The sequence below is a fragment of the Cavia porcellus genome, unplaced genomic scaffold (assembly GCF_034190915.1).
Source record: "Cavia porcellus strain 051 isolate PalLab524CR breed Dunkin Hartley unplaced genomic scaffold, mCavPor4.1 scaffold_1, whole genome shotgun sequence".
Taxonomy (NCBI): domain Eukaryota; kingdom Metazoa; phylum Chordata; class Mammalia; order Rodentia; family Caviidae; genus Cavia; species Cavia porcellus.
In genome coordinates this window covers 132095889-132115737 of record NW_026947484.1, presented here as the reverse complement: position 1 = coordinate 132115737, position 19849 = coordinate 132095889, and the positions used below count along the sequence as shown (strand labels likewise).

The following is a 19849-nucleotide window of genomic DNA, read 5'->3' as shown; positions in this document are numbered from 1 at the left end:
CTACACTGGCTATTTGTAGAGAATTTACAGTTGCTTAACACTGAGTTAACTGTTTCTTTTGAATTATCACATCAGTTCTAGAGATTAAAGCCCACCTTACAGGTAACTGATTAAGCAAGTTACCCAGAGTCATTTAACTGGAAAGTGATAAGGGGCTAGAGTTCAAACCCAGGTCTGACTCTAGTCTCTTCTTTCAATTATCAGTCATGCTGCCTCCCTCTCCGTTTATACAAGTTGTTTAAAAAAATTCTAGAATATACCAGTGGTGACTTAACTTTAGACCTATTATATATTTTATTTAATATTTACTCTTTCACTAATTGAAACCCTTCTAACGTGAAAATTGTGAACTTCCCAATGCTTATACAGGACCACTGTGTAAGTTTCAGAAGCCTAAAAATAGTTACTCTAAAAAGATAGTAATAAATAAATAATAAAATAAAAATAGGTACTCTGCCTGTACTAACCACAACATATCCATGCCACATTCCTCTAGCTTATCAAGGTATAAAGAACTGGGGTGACAACACAACTTGGTAAAATCATGATGCAGTAAGTCCAGAACAATCTCCAGATCTACCATCCAGTTAATCTGACTCTCAAAACAAGAAATAAGTTAATTTGGCAAGATGGATGCATAGCAAACTGATACAGATAATTTTCCAAGTGTTCACAAGCTGTCCACTTATTACTTTGCTCTCAAATTCTGCCAGCAATCTCACGACAGAACTGATGAATGCCAAGCTTATGCTGTGTGGTTTCTCAGACCTCTTTTTTCCTTCTTTGAAATATCGAGACATCAGTGTTCTGTCTCTACTCTCTTGGTATTTCTGTGTTGTCCTGTGATTTCTCAAAGATCATGAGCACTGGTTGTGCAAGCCCATCTGCACATCTGTCTTACCCCTGGACTCAGATGCACATGGATGTGTGATAGGATTTCACTGAATCCATCTGGGCACTTGCCCACAATAAATCTCCAAAGTCAAGCTCCCTGCATCCTTCCTATCAGTGTTTGTCCCAGCCTTTCTAAGGTGATATTATTCTTCTTGGTGGAAAAGGAAGAAGTTCCTGGACGTGGAGTTGTTCTCTCTTCTGATAATAGCAGACCAACTGCCTGCTCTACAGTAGACACAACTCCCCTAAAAACCTTGTCATCCTTAACGTCTTCACCAGCCTCAGGCTCTGAAATTGGCCTTTCTGCTTTACTTCATTTTCCTCCATTTTCACCTGTGGCCATGTGCTCCCTGTCTGTCTTTCTGTGATGCCAGCTGAAAATCCCAGCTAACAGGATATATCTCAAGAGAAGCCCACTTTCCCCCATGACCAGGATTATTTGAACTTGGGAAAATTAACTATGTTTTTAGAGTTTCCCTCCAACAAAGACTATAGTTTCCAGAATGCCTGGATAAAAATAATAATACTTATTGTTTATGAGCTGTGTATGTCATGGTAAGATAATGATGGACTTGATCTTCCTTTAATAGACAAGGATGCAGGAAATATGACTTTGGGTCTCACTATTTTTGCTGCTGTCATTCCTGGTCATGCCAAGCCTGTTTATGCTCCAGACATCTAGAGGGCAAAAAGACAGAGGAGGATGATATTTCAGGCTTTGGTCAGAGTAGTTATCACAGCTCTTTGCTTAATAAGGTCTTTAAATTATCTTAGTAAAGAGGAAGCTAAACACTTAACTACTGTGGAGAGCATCTTATTGATTAGAGGAGAGGCTCTAGCTGGGCTGCCCAGGGCTGAGCAGGAACCAGGCCATGTTGGTCCCTGGGGGCAGCTGCCAGAGCATAAAGTACTTAGGAGAATTTCTCCAAGCTCTGAGAGGAGCAGGCAGCATCCCAGTGTGGCTTCATGGCTTAAGGAGCTGTTTCAGAGCTCTCTGTCTCCCTCTGATAGTGTGGTTAATGGAATATGGAGAAAGCAGGAGAAGTGGATTTTGATGCCAGCTGAGTTAAGAAGGGAAATCCATGTGGTATGTCTGATCCTCAGTCCCTGCATCTGTACCGAGTTCATAGGGCTCATGGGCTCTATGAGAGGTGAATAAATAAAAATGCTTTGTAAATTGTAAATCTCCACATGAGAAGAAAGTGAGCTTATTATTTTCATCATCATATTGCTCTTCTGTTTAAAATTCTACCATGGCTCCTCACTGTACTTGGAATAAATCTGTACTCCCCACCCTGACCCGCCAGGCACTGTGTGGTTTGGCCTTGCCTGGCTCTTCCACTTCCTTTGATACGTTGTACCCCTCCATCACTGTGTCCCACTGGCCTCTTGATAATTGCTAGAACAGGCCAAGTTCCCTCATACTACCTCCAGGTCTCTATACTTCCTGTTTTTGCTCCCTGGCATACCCACGCCAGATGCTTTGCACAGCTGGACCGTTTACATTCAGATCTCAGCTTAAATGTTAGAACCTTGGAGAGGGCGTGGCCAACCACATTCCCACCATCTGACACAGCATCTACAGCTGTTCTCCTCATAGTAGCAACCACAGGCCATGGATTTGTAATGCATTCATTTTCTCATATATGGTCTTCCCCTTAAAGGAGGTGCACTCCATGATCACAGGAATCTTGTCTGTTTCACTCCCTCCTGGGTTATATTACTGAACCTGGCACATAGTAAGCATCTTAGATAATTGTCGGATGAATGGATAAATAGATGGATAGGTGTACTGATGAATGGATAGGTGGATGGGTGGATGGATGGATGGATGCTTGGCTGGGAATCCTGACTTATTTCCCAAATGGTCTCTCTCTCTTCCTTATACCCTGCTACTCTCTCCTCTCTCTCCCCCACCCCTTTTTTTCTCTCTTCTTCTTCTTTCTCTTTCTCTCTCTCTCAGATATGGAGACATGGTGCCTAAAACAATTGCAGGAAAGATCTTTGGCTCCATCTGTTCCCTGAGTGGCGTCCTGGTCATTGCCCTGCCAGTCCCTGTGATTGTTTCCAACTTTAGCAGGATTTACCACCAGAATCAGAGAGCTGATAAACGCAGAGCACAAAAGGTAAGCCACAAACACAGGGATAAGACAGGGAGGAAGCATAAGGGTCACAAGGTACAGGTAGGTTGCCAGGTCTGGGGTCACTTAGAGGATCCTACACAGGAAGCCTCTGATGTGGGAATGTAAGGCAGCTTCATATCCCTTCCTACCCACCAGTGACCTGAACTCCAACCCCTATCAGCTGCAAAACCCAACACATCTTCCATTTTTTATAAGCTGTTTATTCCCCCTTGTGGATATTCTTTGGCATCTCAACTCCTTAAGCCTGTCCCATCTCCACTGCCTCAGCCAAGCTATTTAACCGTCTGGTAGCTCCTCCCTCATCCAGCCAAGAACTTACTGGGAAACATAATCTCATCTTAATATCTTGTAATGGCCTAGGAAAACCTAGTGGTAAAAATAAGTGGGCCAAAAAGAAAGAAAATATTCTGAGGCCATGGATTTCAGGGATAAACCACATGTCAGGTTTTAGAAACATTCACAGTATCATAGGATAAAGTCATGAAACTCAACCGATGGCCTGGAGAATTTTCAGTACTGAGAAAATTCTACCATACTCCCAGGATATACTCTAAGTCAGCTAAGAGGGGTAAACTACTATCACCTGCCCTAGAAAGGAGGGAATGTCAGGGAGCTTGCAGCTTGGAACAAGCTCCTTCTATGACTACTACTCAACCTTCTCTTTAAAACAACTCCTCTACTTATCCACCTCTCACATGCTGGCATTTTTAAGGCATTTGGCTCAAGAAGGTTCCCAGCAGTGACTTTTACCATGGCTTCTATTACAAAAGGGATGTCTGTGGGGGAGTTTGTCATTTTTGTCCTGAGAAAGCTGACGCTTGATGGCCCTACAGCAGTATCTTGACCTGCAGGAGGCATGTTCAGAGCCTCTGGGTACAGAGGACAAAACAAAACCTAGCTGAAAGCTTATGGAGGCTTAGGAAATTTTTCTCCTTATTTTGTTCTTCTCATTCATTTATCTACAAACATTACTGAACACCTACTATGTAGCAGGCCTGCAGCTGTATTATTTCCTCCCACTGCCAGGAATAACTGCTAAGTGAGATCAAAAGCATCTGGAATTTAAGAAGAGAACTGTGTATGCTGACTATAACACAGACACAAGTTTGTGAAAGCTAGCCCCAAAGTGTACAACAAGTACTGTATAATCTATAGAGATAAATTTTTAATACAAAAATATACACAATATAATCATATGCACATAAATATACATGTATCTAATTATATACATATAATTATGTAGTAAATATGATTTCTTCCCAGGTCCACCATTTCACCAGTTGTGTACTCTTAATGATCACCTGCTTCTTGTTTTGCCTTTCTGTTTAAGCTATATTTTTACATATCTTGACCTATTGCTAGTCTTAAGATTTCTATTCTGGTATCCTCTCCATCCCGCCAGCTCATCTCCTATCTTTCCAACCAAGTCCAGAGTTCTTCCCCTGTACCTGCTAGCAGCCACACTAGAAATGGAAGTCTTAATCTGTTTCCCTAGTTGTGCTCACAATTTCAGACAATAGCCTAAATACATCATGCAATTCTAAATAAAGGGGAAGAGAAAAATTCATCCAAATCTAGGAGCCTGAGGCCCTGAAGGACTAGGAATCCTATGTGATGCATATTACCCCTGATGCCAGTACAGAGCCTGCTAGTGCAGGTTTTTGGCAGAACGAGAACCCACCCCCCTCAGCTGGGTTCTAGGTCGCTCCCGAAGCCACCTGTCCCTACATGCTCACATCCCCACCTATTTCTTACAGCGTCCCGTGTGCAAAGAATACAAAAGTTGACATTTCCCCCAAGGCCAAATAAAGCTCATTTTGTATGTGGTCAAAATCCAGAAGAGATTCTGGCTTCCTCCCTCTAGCTGCTCAAGATGAGTCTCCATCCTGCCCCTCATCCTCTTCTCCCTTCTTTTGAAATCAGAGTAAACACTTAACAGTGTTTTCACCCAGCCTGGACACTGTTTCTCCTCAAGCTTGCGCAGGTCTGTCTCTCTCACATTGGGCTTCCTCTGAGGGGGAAAAAAATACAAGACTTCTGGCTTCCAGCACTGACTCTGTCATAGTGAGCCAAGGCAGACAAGTCCAGGGGACTTCACAGGAGTGGAAGATGGGGCAGGGTGAGGTCCAGTGGGGCTACCAATGGTCCTCAGCCCAGACACATTCCTGGGAGCTACAGTGGCCACTAAGATAAGTTCCAGCCCACAGCCCTTTGGTATAACAGTCTAAAAAGAAATTTATGTAGTAATCTTTATCCACAATGACTGCTTTGCTTCAGAAACTGTATTTGCGGGGCTGGGGATTTAGCTCAGTGGCATAAGCACCTGCCTTGCAAGTGTGCGGTCGTGTAAGTTCCATCCCTGGTATCGATAAAGACGAAAAAAAATTTTAAAAAGAAACTGTTTTCTGAGGCAAAAGAACTAGAAGTCAAATGGGGAGGGGAGTATCCAAAAAGAGGGACTCTCATGCATGATTATACTATTTGTTTTTAATGGAATATTTTACTGAAGTAAATATAGATTCATATGTAATTGTAAGAAATTGTACAGAGAAGCCCTTTGTACAGTTTTCCAGGTTTTGCCCAATGGTAACATTTTATAGAACTTTAATACAATTATCACAGCCAGGCTATGAACATTAATACAATCCACCAATCTTGGTCAGATTATCCCAGTTTTATTTGTACTTGTGTGTTTTACAATGTTATCACCTATTGGGTTCCTGCAGAACACTGGTTTGAGAGTGGTGACAATGAAGAGTTCCAATTTCAGAAAGATCCCTGTGTCACCCTTTTAGAGCCACGCTCCCACCTTGTTGTTAACTCCTGGCAACCATTTATCTGTTTCCTATTCATGTTTTCATTTTAAAAGTATTATATAAATAGACTCATACAATAGGTAACCTTTGGAGATTGGCTATTTTCATTCTATATAATTCTTTTAGAGTCATCCAAGTTGTATCAACGATCCATTCCATTTCACTGCTAAGTAATATTCCATGGTGTGGATGTACCAGTTTAACTGTTCACCTATTGACAAACACCTGGGATAATTAGTTTTTAGTTGTTACAAATAAAGCTGTTAGAATTCATATATAGATTTTCATGTGAACATAAGTTTTAATTTCTCTTGGATAAATGCCTGAGTATAATTGCCTATGTTCTTTTTTAGATTTTCCATTTCTCCTTTTTCCTTCTGCCTCTTTCAGAACAAGAGATATAAATATTTATTGCCAAAGGGTACCTGCCAACCAGTTAGCTAGAAAATGCTCAGTTGTGAAGAGCTTCTCGGGAATTGACAGCATCATGATCTTGATCATAAACAGTGCCTGGAACAGTACCAGGTGGCAGTAGTCTCCTTCCAGATCCCTCCTCAATCCTGGAGTCTCCACCCCTATTGAAAATGCAGCCTCCTGGACTTTGCTTTATAAGTTTAGAAACTGGCAAGACAGGAGTTAAAATTCAAGGCGAGGAGGAAAACACTGAGAAAGCAGCATTTGGCTTGAAAGTTGGAAGACCTGTGACGTCTTCTGGGTCTACTTCCTTGGCCTGCATAAGTCACTTTCCCTCACACATTTTGTGTGTGTCCATGTGTGAGTATGTGTGCATGTGTGTTTTACAAGTGGCTTAGAAGTCCCCTAAACTCTCTTTCACGTTGTTCTTATGGCCACAGAAGAGGGTGAAGCTGAGTAGTCTACACAAGACCCGAGCCTGTAACAATGGCTTTATAAACACAGACTTGCAACCAACTAGGTATGATTATCTTCTTAACTTGGCCATCACAAACTTTTCTTCAACACTTGCCTAGTGAAGAGCTTTGTGTGTGTGCTAGAGATAGAATTATGAATTAAGCAAAGGCCCCAGCCCTAAGGATCTCAAAGCCAAGGCAACAAACTCTACCAAACTTCATAGGCTAGATATAGCTCTTTAAATACACCACAAATCTCTTTATCCTGTGTGGGGACTGATTAAACGATATAGTGCATTTGGTGTTTCAATCTGTTGCTTTAATAGAGCTCAGAGTAAGATAAGATTAAAAGAAGTGCCACAGAGCAGAACAGGAGAATCTTTCATCTCTAGAAAGTAAGGAAGACAGATCCTAAATATGAGAAAGGTCTGGCTCTAAGTAGTGCAATCAGATTATATAAGGCTACGATGAGCTTGACACAATTGGATTTCCATATACAATGTTCAATACCTAATGTTCACCCAGAGCAATGCATGCAAAAACAATGAGGAACCTGCTTGAATATAAACATTTAGCTGGTGGGGAGGGTGGAAATAGGATTTATGGGTAAGAAGACCTTGAGCTAATGTTCCTTGCTCGGAGAGGAGTGACACAGCTGGCATGCCAGCCTTTCCCTCCCAGGTTCCCTTTTAGAAGAGCAGCCATTCTCAGATTTACTAGAATCTTTCAGGCTCAAGTCATGGCCTCTTCCTCACAAGCAGAAGCCAATCTGTCCTGGCAAGGACAGAGTCCTTCAATAGGGGACTTTCTAGGAAACAGGATATAGAATGTCCTTGGTGCTTTTGCTGACAACCTGAACCTCTGAGTCCATGGTTTCCTTTTAGCAAATGTACCAATCCATTAGGACACTTGGAGGGTATACTTTAGGAAGTGACAAAAAATAGAAATTGCCTCAATTTATCAATTTCCTGCCCAAAGTCCAGGTTGAAGTTACCTGCAGACTTGCTCAGAGTCAGGAAGAGGATCTCTTCCACTCTAGAATGGGTGTGTAACCCTTAAAGGCTCTTCTATTTCCTACACCAAGGCTGGAGCTGAGTCTAAATCTATAGGACTCACACTTTAAGTCACATTTTTCAAACCAGGAAGAACCCCTCTATCCTTGTCCCAAAACTCCTTCGTTTTAGTCCTGTCTTTGGCTGTACCACAGTCACACCATACTGAGTAAGTTTATTAGGAAGAAGATCCAGCATAGGCAGTGTGTCCAGCCTCTCCTATTTCCTCTACAAGCAAGGAGATGAGTTCACAGCCTGAGACACTATGCAGCTCTCTGATAGGGGCTTCTCTGCCAAAGGCTTCCTGGGTTGAAGCTGGGGAGAGTTTTAATTATACTACTGAAAGCCAAAGTGGCATATGGAAGCCCACCAACCCATATATCAATTCATCTGTTGTGTCCTATATTCATTCCCACCAACATGCACAGCAGTGAGCACATCCACACATGAATCACCCCCGAGGACAGATGTAAATATTTATTGATTTCAAAACTATTGAAGATCTGTTTACTAAGCACAATAAACAAAGCAAAAACTCCTGTCCTCAAAAAACTGACATTCTAACAGGCAGAGATACTGTAGCAAGATAAATGTATAACGTACTATCTTAGTAATAAGTGTTGAGACAAAAAGGAGAAAATTAAGACGCACTCCTTGCTTTTCTCATAATTAAGTAATATTTGAGAATCTGCTATATGAAGGAAACTGCACGGGACACTAGGTAAAAATCAAGACTGTCATCACTTTTCCTTTAAGGAAAAGTCTAATTCAGAGATAATACACATTCAGTCAAACAGCACACGACACTGTGTAATACTGAGTGAAGATCATGAAACCTTTGGGAGAAAAATTAATCTGGGTAAATAGTATTTCTCCTGCCAGGTACACACAGGCTGAGGACATGCACAAAAACTACTTGGAATTTTGACCATGAAAACCTGCACAAAATAGGTGACACAGCATCTCAGATCCTTCAGCAGAAATGTAGGAGGCCAGGAGGCAGGAGCTGCCTCCTCTTTATCAATCACCCTTGCAGTGCCCACTTTGCCAGCCTTGTTTACTTTGTGTATCTTGGTCTCCCTCACTCTTTAATTATCTCTGCCCATCACAGAAGGCCCGCCTTGCCAGGATCCGTGTGGCCAAAACAGGAAGCTCCAATGCCTACCTGCACAGCAAGCGAAATGGGCTCCTCAATGAAGCACTGGAGCTAACGGTAGGTAACTTGAGACACTGGCTGGGGACATGAAAGTCAAGAGGGACTTATTTTCTCTTTCCAAGGACACTAACCCTCTTTCCCAAAACCCGTTTGAAACCCGAAGAGGACATGTTTCCAGACTTTCCCCATGTATACATCTTTCCCTTGGAATTATCACTACCACCACTAACCCAGCTATAAATAAGGGTCCTGCCTAAGAGGAGTATGTTCAGTGTTGATCCTAAAGTTGGGCTCATCCAGATTTTACTGGTGCCCTCTTGTCTTCCATGGAAAGAGGAGGATCTTCATTACTGGTCATTCTTCTTTTCCACTAGGGCACGCCAGAAGAGGAGCACATGGGCAAGACCACCTCACTTATTGAGAGTCAGCATCATCACTTGCTGCACTGTCTGGAAAAGACCACTGTGAGTCCCCACCTTTGTCATCCCTGACCTCTGACCTCCTCCTAAGGCTATACTCATATCCTCATTCTGAAGCATTCCCTTCAGGTCCAAAAGGGAAAGATGAGGCGTGGTCACCCCTAGATGTAAGAGCCTCCAGAGTGGGATGAGATCACCAGGGCAGGGGCCTGCTCTGCCCTGCAGGGACACAGTTGAAGCCATTCCTATCAACCTGCTCACACAGTCCACGCCAGCCCTTACAGCCTGTTTGATTCCTGCAATTCAAGGCCTAACTACTGATATCTACGTCTTAGTTCTGGTGGGCATTGCCCATCAAAGCTCAGGTTGCATTTGCACAGCAAAGTAGAGAAGAGCTAGGTGAACCCAATCTGTGTCCCTCTGTACCCCGTATTCCCCTTGGAACAGAAGGCAGTGAATAAAAGAGCAGCACATGTATTTCTGTTGGGATTTATTAGTCCCAATCCCTCTCAGTGACCCTGTAGTTCTTAGGGAGCCCAGATTGTAAAAGCCTGATTGTTGGAGAATCAAGGTTCAGGGAGCCACAGCTGGAATGTGAATGGTGCTTGTGCCTCACTAACAGCCTGAAAGGAAGGGCAGTAGGACCAGTGCTGGACCCTTGGCAAAAAGTTCTAGGAACAGTAAAGAGGAAGAAGTCAGGGTGAATAAGCCCAAGTGAAACATCCCTGTGCCTTTCTTGAAGCTCCCTCCCCACAAGCCTGTAGTCAGGGCTCAGCACTTTAAGGAAAGAACTTTCTGCTTCCAAATTAATTCTAACTACTCCATACCCTAGTCTCCCAGATGTGGAGGAAACAGATGCTAGATGACTCTTAGTCTGAGCTCAATGTTGCTACTATGGATGGCAGTTGAACTCACTGAGGACATCCAAAATGTAAATATGCTCTGCAAACCCTGTTTTCTGTGATTTGTCACTAAAAACTATATACATAACTAGAATTTTTCTCAAGGATGCTGAATTTGCCAAAGGGATAAGCGCAGAACCAACTGCCCTTTCTGAGTTGCATGTGCCAGGTGGAATGTATAAACCAGAAGGACATGGGTGAAAATATTTGTGTTTAAAGGGCTGGAATGTTGACATTAAATAAATGGGATTTGGGAAATGAGGGATGGAATGCTGGCATTGCAAAGGATGGAATGCTGAGTTTGAGGGAATGTTGGATTGTGGGGATGGGATATTGGGATGAAAGCTATGGAATGCTGGATTTTAGGGGGAGAATGTTGGACTCAAGGGGTGAATGAGAAAGAATGTTGGGCTGGAAGGAGTAAATGTTGAATTGGAGAAGGGTCCTGTTGCAGTCAAAGGGGTGGGATGTTTGGCCAAAGGAGGCAGAATGCTGGGAAGAAGGGATGGAATGTTGAACTCAAAGTGTGGAATGCTGGGATTGAGACTGAATGTCAAAACTGGCTTGGGAATGCTGGAATGTACAATCAATGGTGTTTTTATCTTCTGTTGGCATGTTGTCCTGTAGGGGTTGTCCTATCTTGTGGATGATCCCCTGTTATCTGTACGAACCTCCATCATCAAGGTATAACTTTTTAAAAATTCAATTGATGTTTTTCTCTCTAATTCTTCTGAGTATGTGGATTCTCCTCCTTTTTCCCTTATCTGGCTCTGTGCATGTGCTGCTGACTCTTCTGGGGCTTTTTCTGTCCCTTCTGTCATACCCAGTACAGTTCAGATTTCCAGTTTTTTATGCTTAAACCACCCAATTGCTTTTCCAGTCCCCTCCTTTGACTTCTCCAGGGAATTAAAGGGGAATATGGCACCAATAGTGGCATCCTGTGAGTGCTCCTCTGCCACATTTGTGTATTCTATCTCTTTTTCCTGGGGATGGCTGGTACTGGCTGTCAGGGCTGAACTCTGGGCTCTTGTTACTTGTCGTCAGACTTTCTCCTCACTCTTGCAGTCCTTACTCCAGACCATTAATGCCTTTGTTTTTAATAACCTTGGGTGAACAGCCATTTTTAGTTATCTTGATTTTAACTACATGCTATCCTCTTGCCCTGTAGTGAGGGGACCATTCACATACTTACACTTGACCTAGGGAATCCTGTGCCTCAGATACATTTAAGATTCACATCCCATAATCAGGTGGAAAGATAAAAGAAAAACAATAATTAAAAGAAATCCTCCCTTACAGTATGACCCTATTCACCTTCAAGCACAGTACCCCTCCAGTTCTGTGAATGTTCCAGCACCTTTAAAAGCCTATGTCTCACCCTTAGAATTTACATGATCCAGAAAAGACAATCTGGCACACTCATCCCCAGGGACTCTATCTACTGCTTATGGCAGATCTTGGGTTAAACCTGCAAAGAAAAGTGTTTGCCTGCACTCTAATGACGCCACTGAATCCCTCCATGTCTTCTAAGTCCCTTCAACTCAAAGCTGTAGGTGGGGAATATGCTATAGCATGACTTAATAGCTGTGGTTGCTACACTTCAATCTGATGGGCAGGACTGCCAGTATGATTCTTCCTTTCCACCTTGGATGTCTCCTCCCAAATGCTTTTCTGTGACCCATGCAGTTGTTAAAACTCCCTTCAAAGGCCCAGAACAAGGTCAGGCAGCATATAGAACCTGGGCATATGCCCTTCCTCTCTCTTTCCTTTTCCTACTTCTTCTCCTTCTGCCTTCCACAGAACCACGAGTTTATTGATGAACAAATGTTTGAGCAGAACTGCATGGAGAGCTCAATGCAAAACTACCCATCCACACGAAGTCCCTCACTGTCCAGCCACCCAGGCCTCACTACCACCTGCTGCTCCCGTCGCAGTAAGAAGACCACACACCTGCCCAATTCTAACCTGCCAGCTACTCGCCTGCGCAGCATGCAAGAGCTCAGCACGATTCACATCCAGGGCAGTGAGCAGCCCTCCCTCACTACCAGGTGCGTGGCTCCATCTTGTCATCCCCCAAGGCTTGAGTCATTCTGTTCACAAAATTAAATGATCCCAGCCAACGATAGGAGAACCCAGGCTTTTCTAGTCACCCTTCCCCCTTATCTAATGTGTAAGTCACTCCACTTTCCTACTCATCCTGTGAAGTTAACCCAAAGGCCCTCACAGGCTGTTGGAGGATGGCATAGCAGTTTTAGGCCAATAGTGGGATTAGGTATTAGTGAGGGGAAAAACCTCAAAATAATCCAGACTGTCCCACTTCAGTGCAAAGAATGAGCTAACCATTTTCTTAGGGAAATAATTTCCCAATCAAGTTATGCATGACTTATTCCAAGCTGATTTTGAATCTCAGACGGACTTTTCCCTTCATTTTCTGCTTATATTTAAGGCACTTTCTACTACCTTTGAATAAGTTGCAGAGAATTCAGGGAAAACAAATGTCAAATTTCACAAATAATAGGTAAATAATCACTGTAGAGGGGAGGGGGGCTTTACTTTGAATTCCAAAGCCCAATCTAAAATGACTTTGTAATTTTAATAATTTAGGAATAATACTTAGAATATTGGAATTACAAAAGGCAAAGATAGTGGGCCACCAAAATGTCTTACTTCCTATGAGCAAGAAATGCATGCAGTTGAGGAAGCTTTGGGATGCTTCCAAGCAAGAACAATCACCAGTTCGTTCTTTTCTATCCCAGTCGTTCCAGCCTTAATTTGAAAGCAGACGACGGACTGAGACCAAACTGCAAAACATCCCAGATCACCACAGCTATCATCAGCATTCCCACACCCCCAGCATTAACCCCAGAGGGGGAAAGTCGGCCACCGCCTGCCAGCCCAGGCCCCAACACGAACATTCCTTCCATAGCCAGCAATGTTGTCAAGGTCTCTGCCTTGTAAAACTATTGGACAGAGGGCAGGGGTAGTGGGGAGTAAAAGGGGCCTGGCATGTTGGTGGGACCACTCCTTCCCCTTTCCTCACAGTTTCTGCCTGGCCATGGCACCCCTAGCACTGCGACTTGTGCCTGGAAAGGAAAAGAGATAGCAAGGGCACCTGAGGTTCCCACTGCTGGCATGGACACTGCCCTGTGATACTGCTTCTCACTGGGGCCAGATAGAAGGGAGGGAGGGGGGTAGGGGATGGGTCAGTAGCAGGTATAGGCTGCCTGCCAGGACAGGGCCTAGAGGGGGGCCTCAGACCAAATAATTGTTTCTGGAGACTCCAGTGAGGAAAACACAAGACCAAGAGCAGCACAGAGGCCAAGTCGTCACGTGCAAAACAGGAAGAAAATATAACACTGTGTATTTAAGCACCTTTTCAAGGCTTTTAATGGATAATATTTATTCATGGGAAAAGGTGGAAAACAAAAATACCAACGGATTTTTGTGAAGTTTTTCTCCATGGACCCAGCACCTTTGAACCAAAACAATGCATTTTGTGAGTTGTTTCTTCTTCTTTCTTCTTATTCTTCCTCCCTTCTCTCTCTCACTCTCTCTGTCTTTCTCTGTCTCTCTCTGTCTCTGTCTCTCTCTCACTCTCTCTCTCTTTCTCTGTCTCTCTCTCTGTCTCTCCCTCTCTCTCTCTCTCTCTCTCTCTCTCTCTCTCTCTCTCTCTCTCTCTCTCTCTCTCTTGTCTCTCGCTCTCTCTTTCTGTAGCAGACGCTTTTAGGCTCAAAGTCAGTTACAGCTGAGTAAAGTCAGTTACAGCTGAGTTCTCTCTCCATCCCCCCCAGGTGGGTGAGGTCAACAGCCTGGGCCCTCGCTGCCCAACTGACCTGCACAGAGCTGCCAGGTGACCACACTGCAGCCCTTACACTCTGTGTGTCTCCATGTCCTTTGTTTCTCCATGTACCTCTCTGCTTCCCCCTGGCTGTTTCCTTGTACCCAACCATTCATCTCTACATGGATCCAGTGATCCTGATACATGCTAGTACAGCCTTCTCCATCACTGCCAAGTACTAGAGACTTATGCCAAGTACTGAGACTTAGCTGAGAGAAGGAAAATGCAGAAGAGAATGGAGCAGAAAGGGGGAGAGCTTAGGGGTAAAGAAACTCCACTTTGTGAACAAAGATGCTTCTCTGTGACTAAAACCACTGGTGTGTACTGTTTCCATTTCTGGGAAGAAAGAGAATGGACAGATTTATACTGGGATCATGAAAAAAGGAAATAGCAACTCCTGAAAAGCTGTCACCTCTAGTATGCACCAGTAAAGAGGATAGAACCCAGGGCTCATAGCTGCAGCGGCCCTAGGGAACTCTGTTATATACCCTCTTTCAGGATCTACTGTAAAGCCCATCCAGGACCCTGGTAAAAGACCCTAGGTGCAGTTTCTTCCAGAGAGGATGGTGGGATGGAACTATGAGTCCCCCCGACTTATCTCTCACCTGAGGCAATTCCCATGTGGAGGTTATAGAAGGTTAAACCTGAGTGTTTCATGAAGAATATTTCAAAGCATGAAAGCAAGTCAGATTCTAGATGACTTTTACCTGGTCTGAAAGATGACTTAAAGTCTGAAGTGTCTTGAGAACTGATCTTTGAAGGTAGCTTACATAGGGGATAACCAGATCACTTCTGTGAAAGTGAGAGTAAAGATTATTTTTATTTCAGTAGCGTGCACCATGGTGGCCTAGGAATGAAATTTCTGGAAATCTAACCATTTTCATTGCTTATGGCAGAGAAAGTGGGCCACAAGGTTAGGGATAAGCCCTTTCCTGTCTCCCCCAACCCCCAGGTACCCTACTGCAATCTCTGTAGACTGGGCTCTTGATATACATGAGCTCCCAGAGCTCCTTTTCCATTTTACAACTTAGTGGTTAGCTGTTAAATTGTAGGCCAGGAATTTCTCTGCCTACCACAGCCATGTAGATGAGTTATACTAGCCAGGAACCTAAAAACACCCTTAGCTGGCTTCCCAAGGACCCCAGCTCAAGTGACCCTGAGGCAGAAAAAGAGGGTTTTGAGATGACACCTTAAAGGAAAGCTTGCCAAAGGGCAGAGGAGAGGGAGCAGTCTTTCTATCTTCATCTCCTTGTGCTAATCTTCATTGGCCACTGACAGTCCTATCTCTGGATCTAGCCTTAAGAATTTCCCCTTAACATAGGAATGGGACAGTTGTTGCATTCTGAGCCTTGGTCAAAGAAAGCATAAAAGCATTACAACTATAGAAGAACATGTGTGTACACACACACACACACACACACACAACCTAAATATTATCTCAGAATAACTACTTAAATCCATTCGCTTCACACTTATCAGGAAAGTCAGAGAACTTAGTTGGACTTCATTAGGGGGGTAAACAAAGGACTTTCCTAGGAAAGGATCTTGTTTTTGAAAACACAAGAAATGGAACCAAGTTAGCAATGCATAATTACCTTGAAGTCATACATCATAATTAAATGACAAGGGACAAATAGGTTTAAAACATGGTTGCATATACATACAAACTGCCTATGCTTCATTTAAGAACAGATCCTTACTAGGTTAGAATAATATTTGATTCAATCAGTGATCTACATGTTACTATGACAGTGCACCAAGGGAGCACATTAGTAGTCCTCACAAAAATTAATATATTTTTAAAAATTACGTCCCAAACAATTCTCCACACTTTTTATTGACTCTCATGGACCGTTTATTGCTTCAGTTATATTTCCAAAGCCCACATTATGCCAAGTTTTTGTTGTTGGTGGTTTAAGGATTCATTATGTAGGTCCAGCTTGACCTCAAACTCGAGGTCTCCTCGCTCAGCCTCTGGAATGCTGGGATTACAGATGTATTTTACCATGTCCAACATTCCAGTTCTTAAAAAAGATTATCCCATTCATCTCTTTCCCTCATTCTAGCGTTAACCAGGAATAAGGAACCCAGCTCACCTCTGACCTAAAAGATTTCAAACCAGAAAAATGCTCACCTACACAATAAAATGCAGCCTAACTACACTGCTAAAAGGTATTTATAGGTCCAAAGTGTGCTGAGTCAGTTGAATAAACTCACTGGCTAGTAAACAAAGAAAGAAGAGAACAGTTTTCTCAGGCCATCTCTGGTGTGGTGACTTGAGCTTCATGCAGCTCATGAACAACTTTTAACAAAACAGGTTTCCACAATCATTTATCCTATTCAAACCCACTCAACATTGTGTATTGGTAGAGTTTAAAAAACACAAAGACAAATGAAAAACGTAACAAGCTACATTCAAATTTAAAATGGAAACTCAGAAAATACGATATTGACACTACCAGACCTAGACGATAATAAAGAATATCTAATTCACTCGACAGTATAGAAAGCTGAGGCCCAGAGAAATTCAGTGACTTGTTCAGTCATGCAAATCATTTATTGACAGAGCTGGGATCAGAACACATCCTTTGGTTATTACCCAGTGTTTTCCCCACCATATGCATTGTCCCTCAGAGTTAATCTTTGGAGAAGAGTCATCAAAGACCCCATGCTACAGGTTGAGACAGTCATGTAAATGACACAGCCCTTAGAAATCACTTGCTTACACTAATACAGGCTGTCTCTTGGAAACCACCATTTCCTGGGTAGAATTGGACATGGACTATCAATTCCATTAGAAATAGGTAAACAAGTGAATGGTCAAGTTTTTGCAGCCAAATACTATCTAAGAGAAGGGTAGGGGAATGACAGTCCAAGCATAGCTTCCTTTTTATCCTGATTACAGTCTGTGAGGGTAGTAGTTCACATAACAAATCCTTGAGTCAAAGAAATGGGCACAAAACAGCTGAATGACTTGTCCAAGTTCAAGTAGCAGGTTGATAGCAAGTTCAGTCCAGAACTTTGTCTTGTCCTGGGTTTTTTTTTCCATTTTGTGTTCCATTGCTGAGTCTATTTTTAAAAGGTGGTGATTAAGGAAAGGAAGCATTCCTTTCAGAACCACCCTGAAGAACCAGGACATCCAGAAGCAAAATATTATTTCTCTCTCATCTACTACATTTCTAACTATTGTCAAGCTCAGGACTAACTATACAGAACACCTTTCAAAAGACCAATAAGTATTCTTAGACAGTTGTATACATTAGTCTGCAGTCACACAGAATCTGAAGAGTGAACAGTTAACCAAAAAAATCAACATGTGAATATGCTGAGGATTTTATCCAGTTTTTCCCACAGTACAGAATTACTTGTTAGAATAAGTAAGGGGAAGTACACATTGTAACATTATGTATCTAGATTTGTCTTTTTTGATTCTGAAGCAGTAGTGGTTAAAATTGACTAACACTAGATTTGAGGTCATTAATGGATTCATGATCCAAGCTCCCTCACTACAATTACCAATTACCAGGCAAAAGGTTCCCAACACTGTTAATTTAAAGCAGTATTAGTTTCTTTTGTATACTAGTTGGTATAGTGACCATAACAAGAACTTGAGAAACTTTTATTTTCCCCAGTTTCCTAATGAATTCTCATTATTTGCAAAGCTTTAAAATGAAGGAAAAAGCATAATGACCTATGACCCCTGGAGCCCAAACAGCATAATGAAGGGCATCATTAGAACTAAGAGAAAGCAGCTATCAGAAAACAAAACACTTTTGAGTTCCTTGAGTCTTGTTTTCTATCCAGGATGTTCTATGTTTTTTTCTTCATCAAATGTGGGAATGACATTTATCTTAGCAGGTTACTTAACTACACTGGCTAATGTCACCCTAGCCAGGGTAGAGCACTAACCCAAGTCCTGAGGAGCTTCTTGGACCAAGAGACTATTTTACAAACCTGGGAAGTGGGAGGGATGGTTGGTATATTTTTGATAATCAGACATTCCAATGTTTTCCCTAGAAGTCATACTCTCCCATTAATGTTATTGTGAAAAATACCAAGTGTGTTATTTTCTATTTTCATATTTTAATAAATGGGCTTTGCTTACCAACATCACAATGGCAAAGAAGAAATCTACTGTACAAAACTGCAGGAAGATAAACGTGAAAACTTTCTATGGAAAAAAAAAACCCTTAAGTTTCCTGTTGTCTTCTTTTGAAACTGTAGTGCATATGTTAAAACATCTATATCATTTATAGTATTGAGTCATGTGCCACTGCTGAACCTTATGTATCCAATCTGGATTAAACTATGTGCCACAAACCCTAAAATGACTATATGCATGGTTTTTTTTAATACCAATTCTCCTTTCCTCCCAAAGGTATTGCCTTACATTAGAAAATAAAGGTAATATGAAGAGAAACTCACTAGCTTGCTTAGGAAGTGACAGAATCTTAGGAGAGTAAAGGCTTAGTCTACGATGCCCATCCCGCTCCCTCAGTGTAAGCCAATGCAATGGTTCTTGACTCCCCTATGCTCTAGTTACGGATGTTCACGAACAAGTCAACATTGAACTGATAAATCGTATGATTGCCTTTGTCAACAGCTCGAGGCCAAACCTTGAAATGAGTTACTGAAAGAAACCCTTGAAAGAGGGTTGAAAAAACTTGCCTTTATGTATCAGGATTGGTTCTTCTAATTATACGTATTTCCATACCATCTAAACCATGATCTCAAACTTAAAACTCTAAATTACTGGATACAGTAGAAAGCTTGAGGTGCTAAAGGCTGAAGTTTAGGTTGTATCACCCACTTGTATGACTCCACATCAGTTACTTTCTCCTCACTTCAGTTAGCTCATCTTAAACATGGGGGCTTAGATCAGATACGGTACCTTAAAGATCTTCTCTTACCTTAACACTTCTCAGGTGGTATGTGGCAACAAAAATATGCTTTTATTTTCCCCCCAATCACCTGATCAGTGAACACAGTAACAGAAATGGAACATTAAGGCATGATGTCCAGTCCTAGAAACCGGCTGTGCAAACACAACCATCTTAGGCACTGAGAGCCACATATTTACACCCACTAGGTGTCACTACAGATACATACCTCAAATAACCTGGTGGAAATTAACTAGAAACCAGATATTCTTTGAGCCAGTCCTCTTCTTTTTCATTAGAAAGCACTAAATGTCAAAAGAGTAATTTGTAGTCTAAGCCAGAATTATCCAGAGCAAGTTTCTCAAAAATCTCTTTATTAGGTTATTACTAAAAAGCCTAACTCAAAACTTATGAGTAGTTACAGTATATGGATTGAAACATATTGGAAAATTCAGATATTTAACCAACTTGCACTACCACTCATCCAATTTAGCTAGATTTATAAAGCCTTTCTATATTCATAAACTTGATACTTTAATCATAATTAGAAAATATTCTCTTCAGTGTGAATCATACAACAAATCTTACAACTACAAAGGAACTGAAAGTTTCTGTCCAACTCTCATTTTATTGTTGAGAAAACTGGACCCTGAGAGTTTAAATGACTGGGACAAGGTTTAAAAACTTAAGTGCATGAACCAAAGTAAATATTTCTTTCTTGATATTTCTCAAGTAAACCAATGGTTCCTAACACCTGGAATGACAATTTCAAACAAAAATGCCATTTTCACACACTGATAAAAGTCAGACACAAACATAACATCAACCATTATTGCCTATTTGGAAGGTAATAGCTGAAACTTTTCTGAAAAATGCTTA

General features: G+C 42.0%; 1 protein-coding gene across 2 annotated transcripts in view; it reads left to right on the top strand.

Annotated features, from left to right (window-relative positions):
• Kcnd3 (potassium voltage-gated channel subfamily D member 3) overlaps positions 1-18418 on the top strand; it is a 209392-nt gene extending 190974 nt beyond the window's left edge. Inside the window, exons 3-8 of one of the 2 annotated variants that reach the window (XM_013143089.3) lie at positions 2858-3020; positions 8887-8988; positions 9306-9395; positions 10880-10936; positions 12053-12300; positions 13009-18418. In XM_013143089.3, coding sequence (XP_012998543.2) covers positions 2858-3020; positions 8887-8988; positions 9306-9395; positions 10880-10936; positions 12053-12300; positions 13009-13210 — 862 coding nt within the window. In that variant the 3' untranslated portion in view covers positions 13211-18418. The remainder of the gene's footprint in view (positions 1-2857; positions 3021-8886; positions 8989-9305; positions 9396-10879; positions 10937-12052; positions 12301-13008) is intronic. The other variant, XM_013143090.3, reaches the window with a different exon arrangement.
• Positions 18419-19849: the final 1431 nt, after the last annotated feature.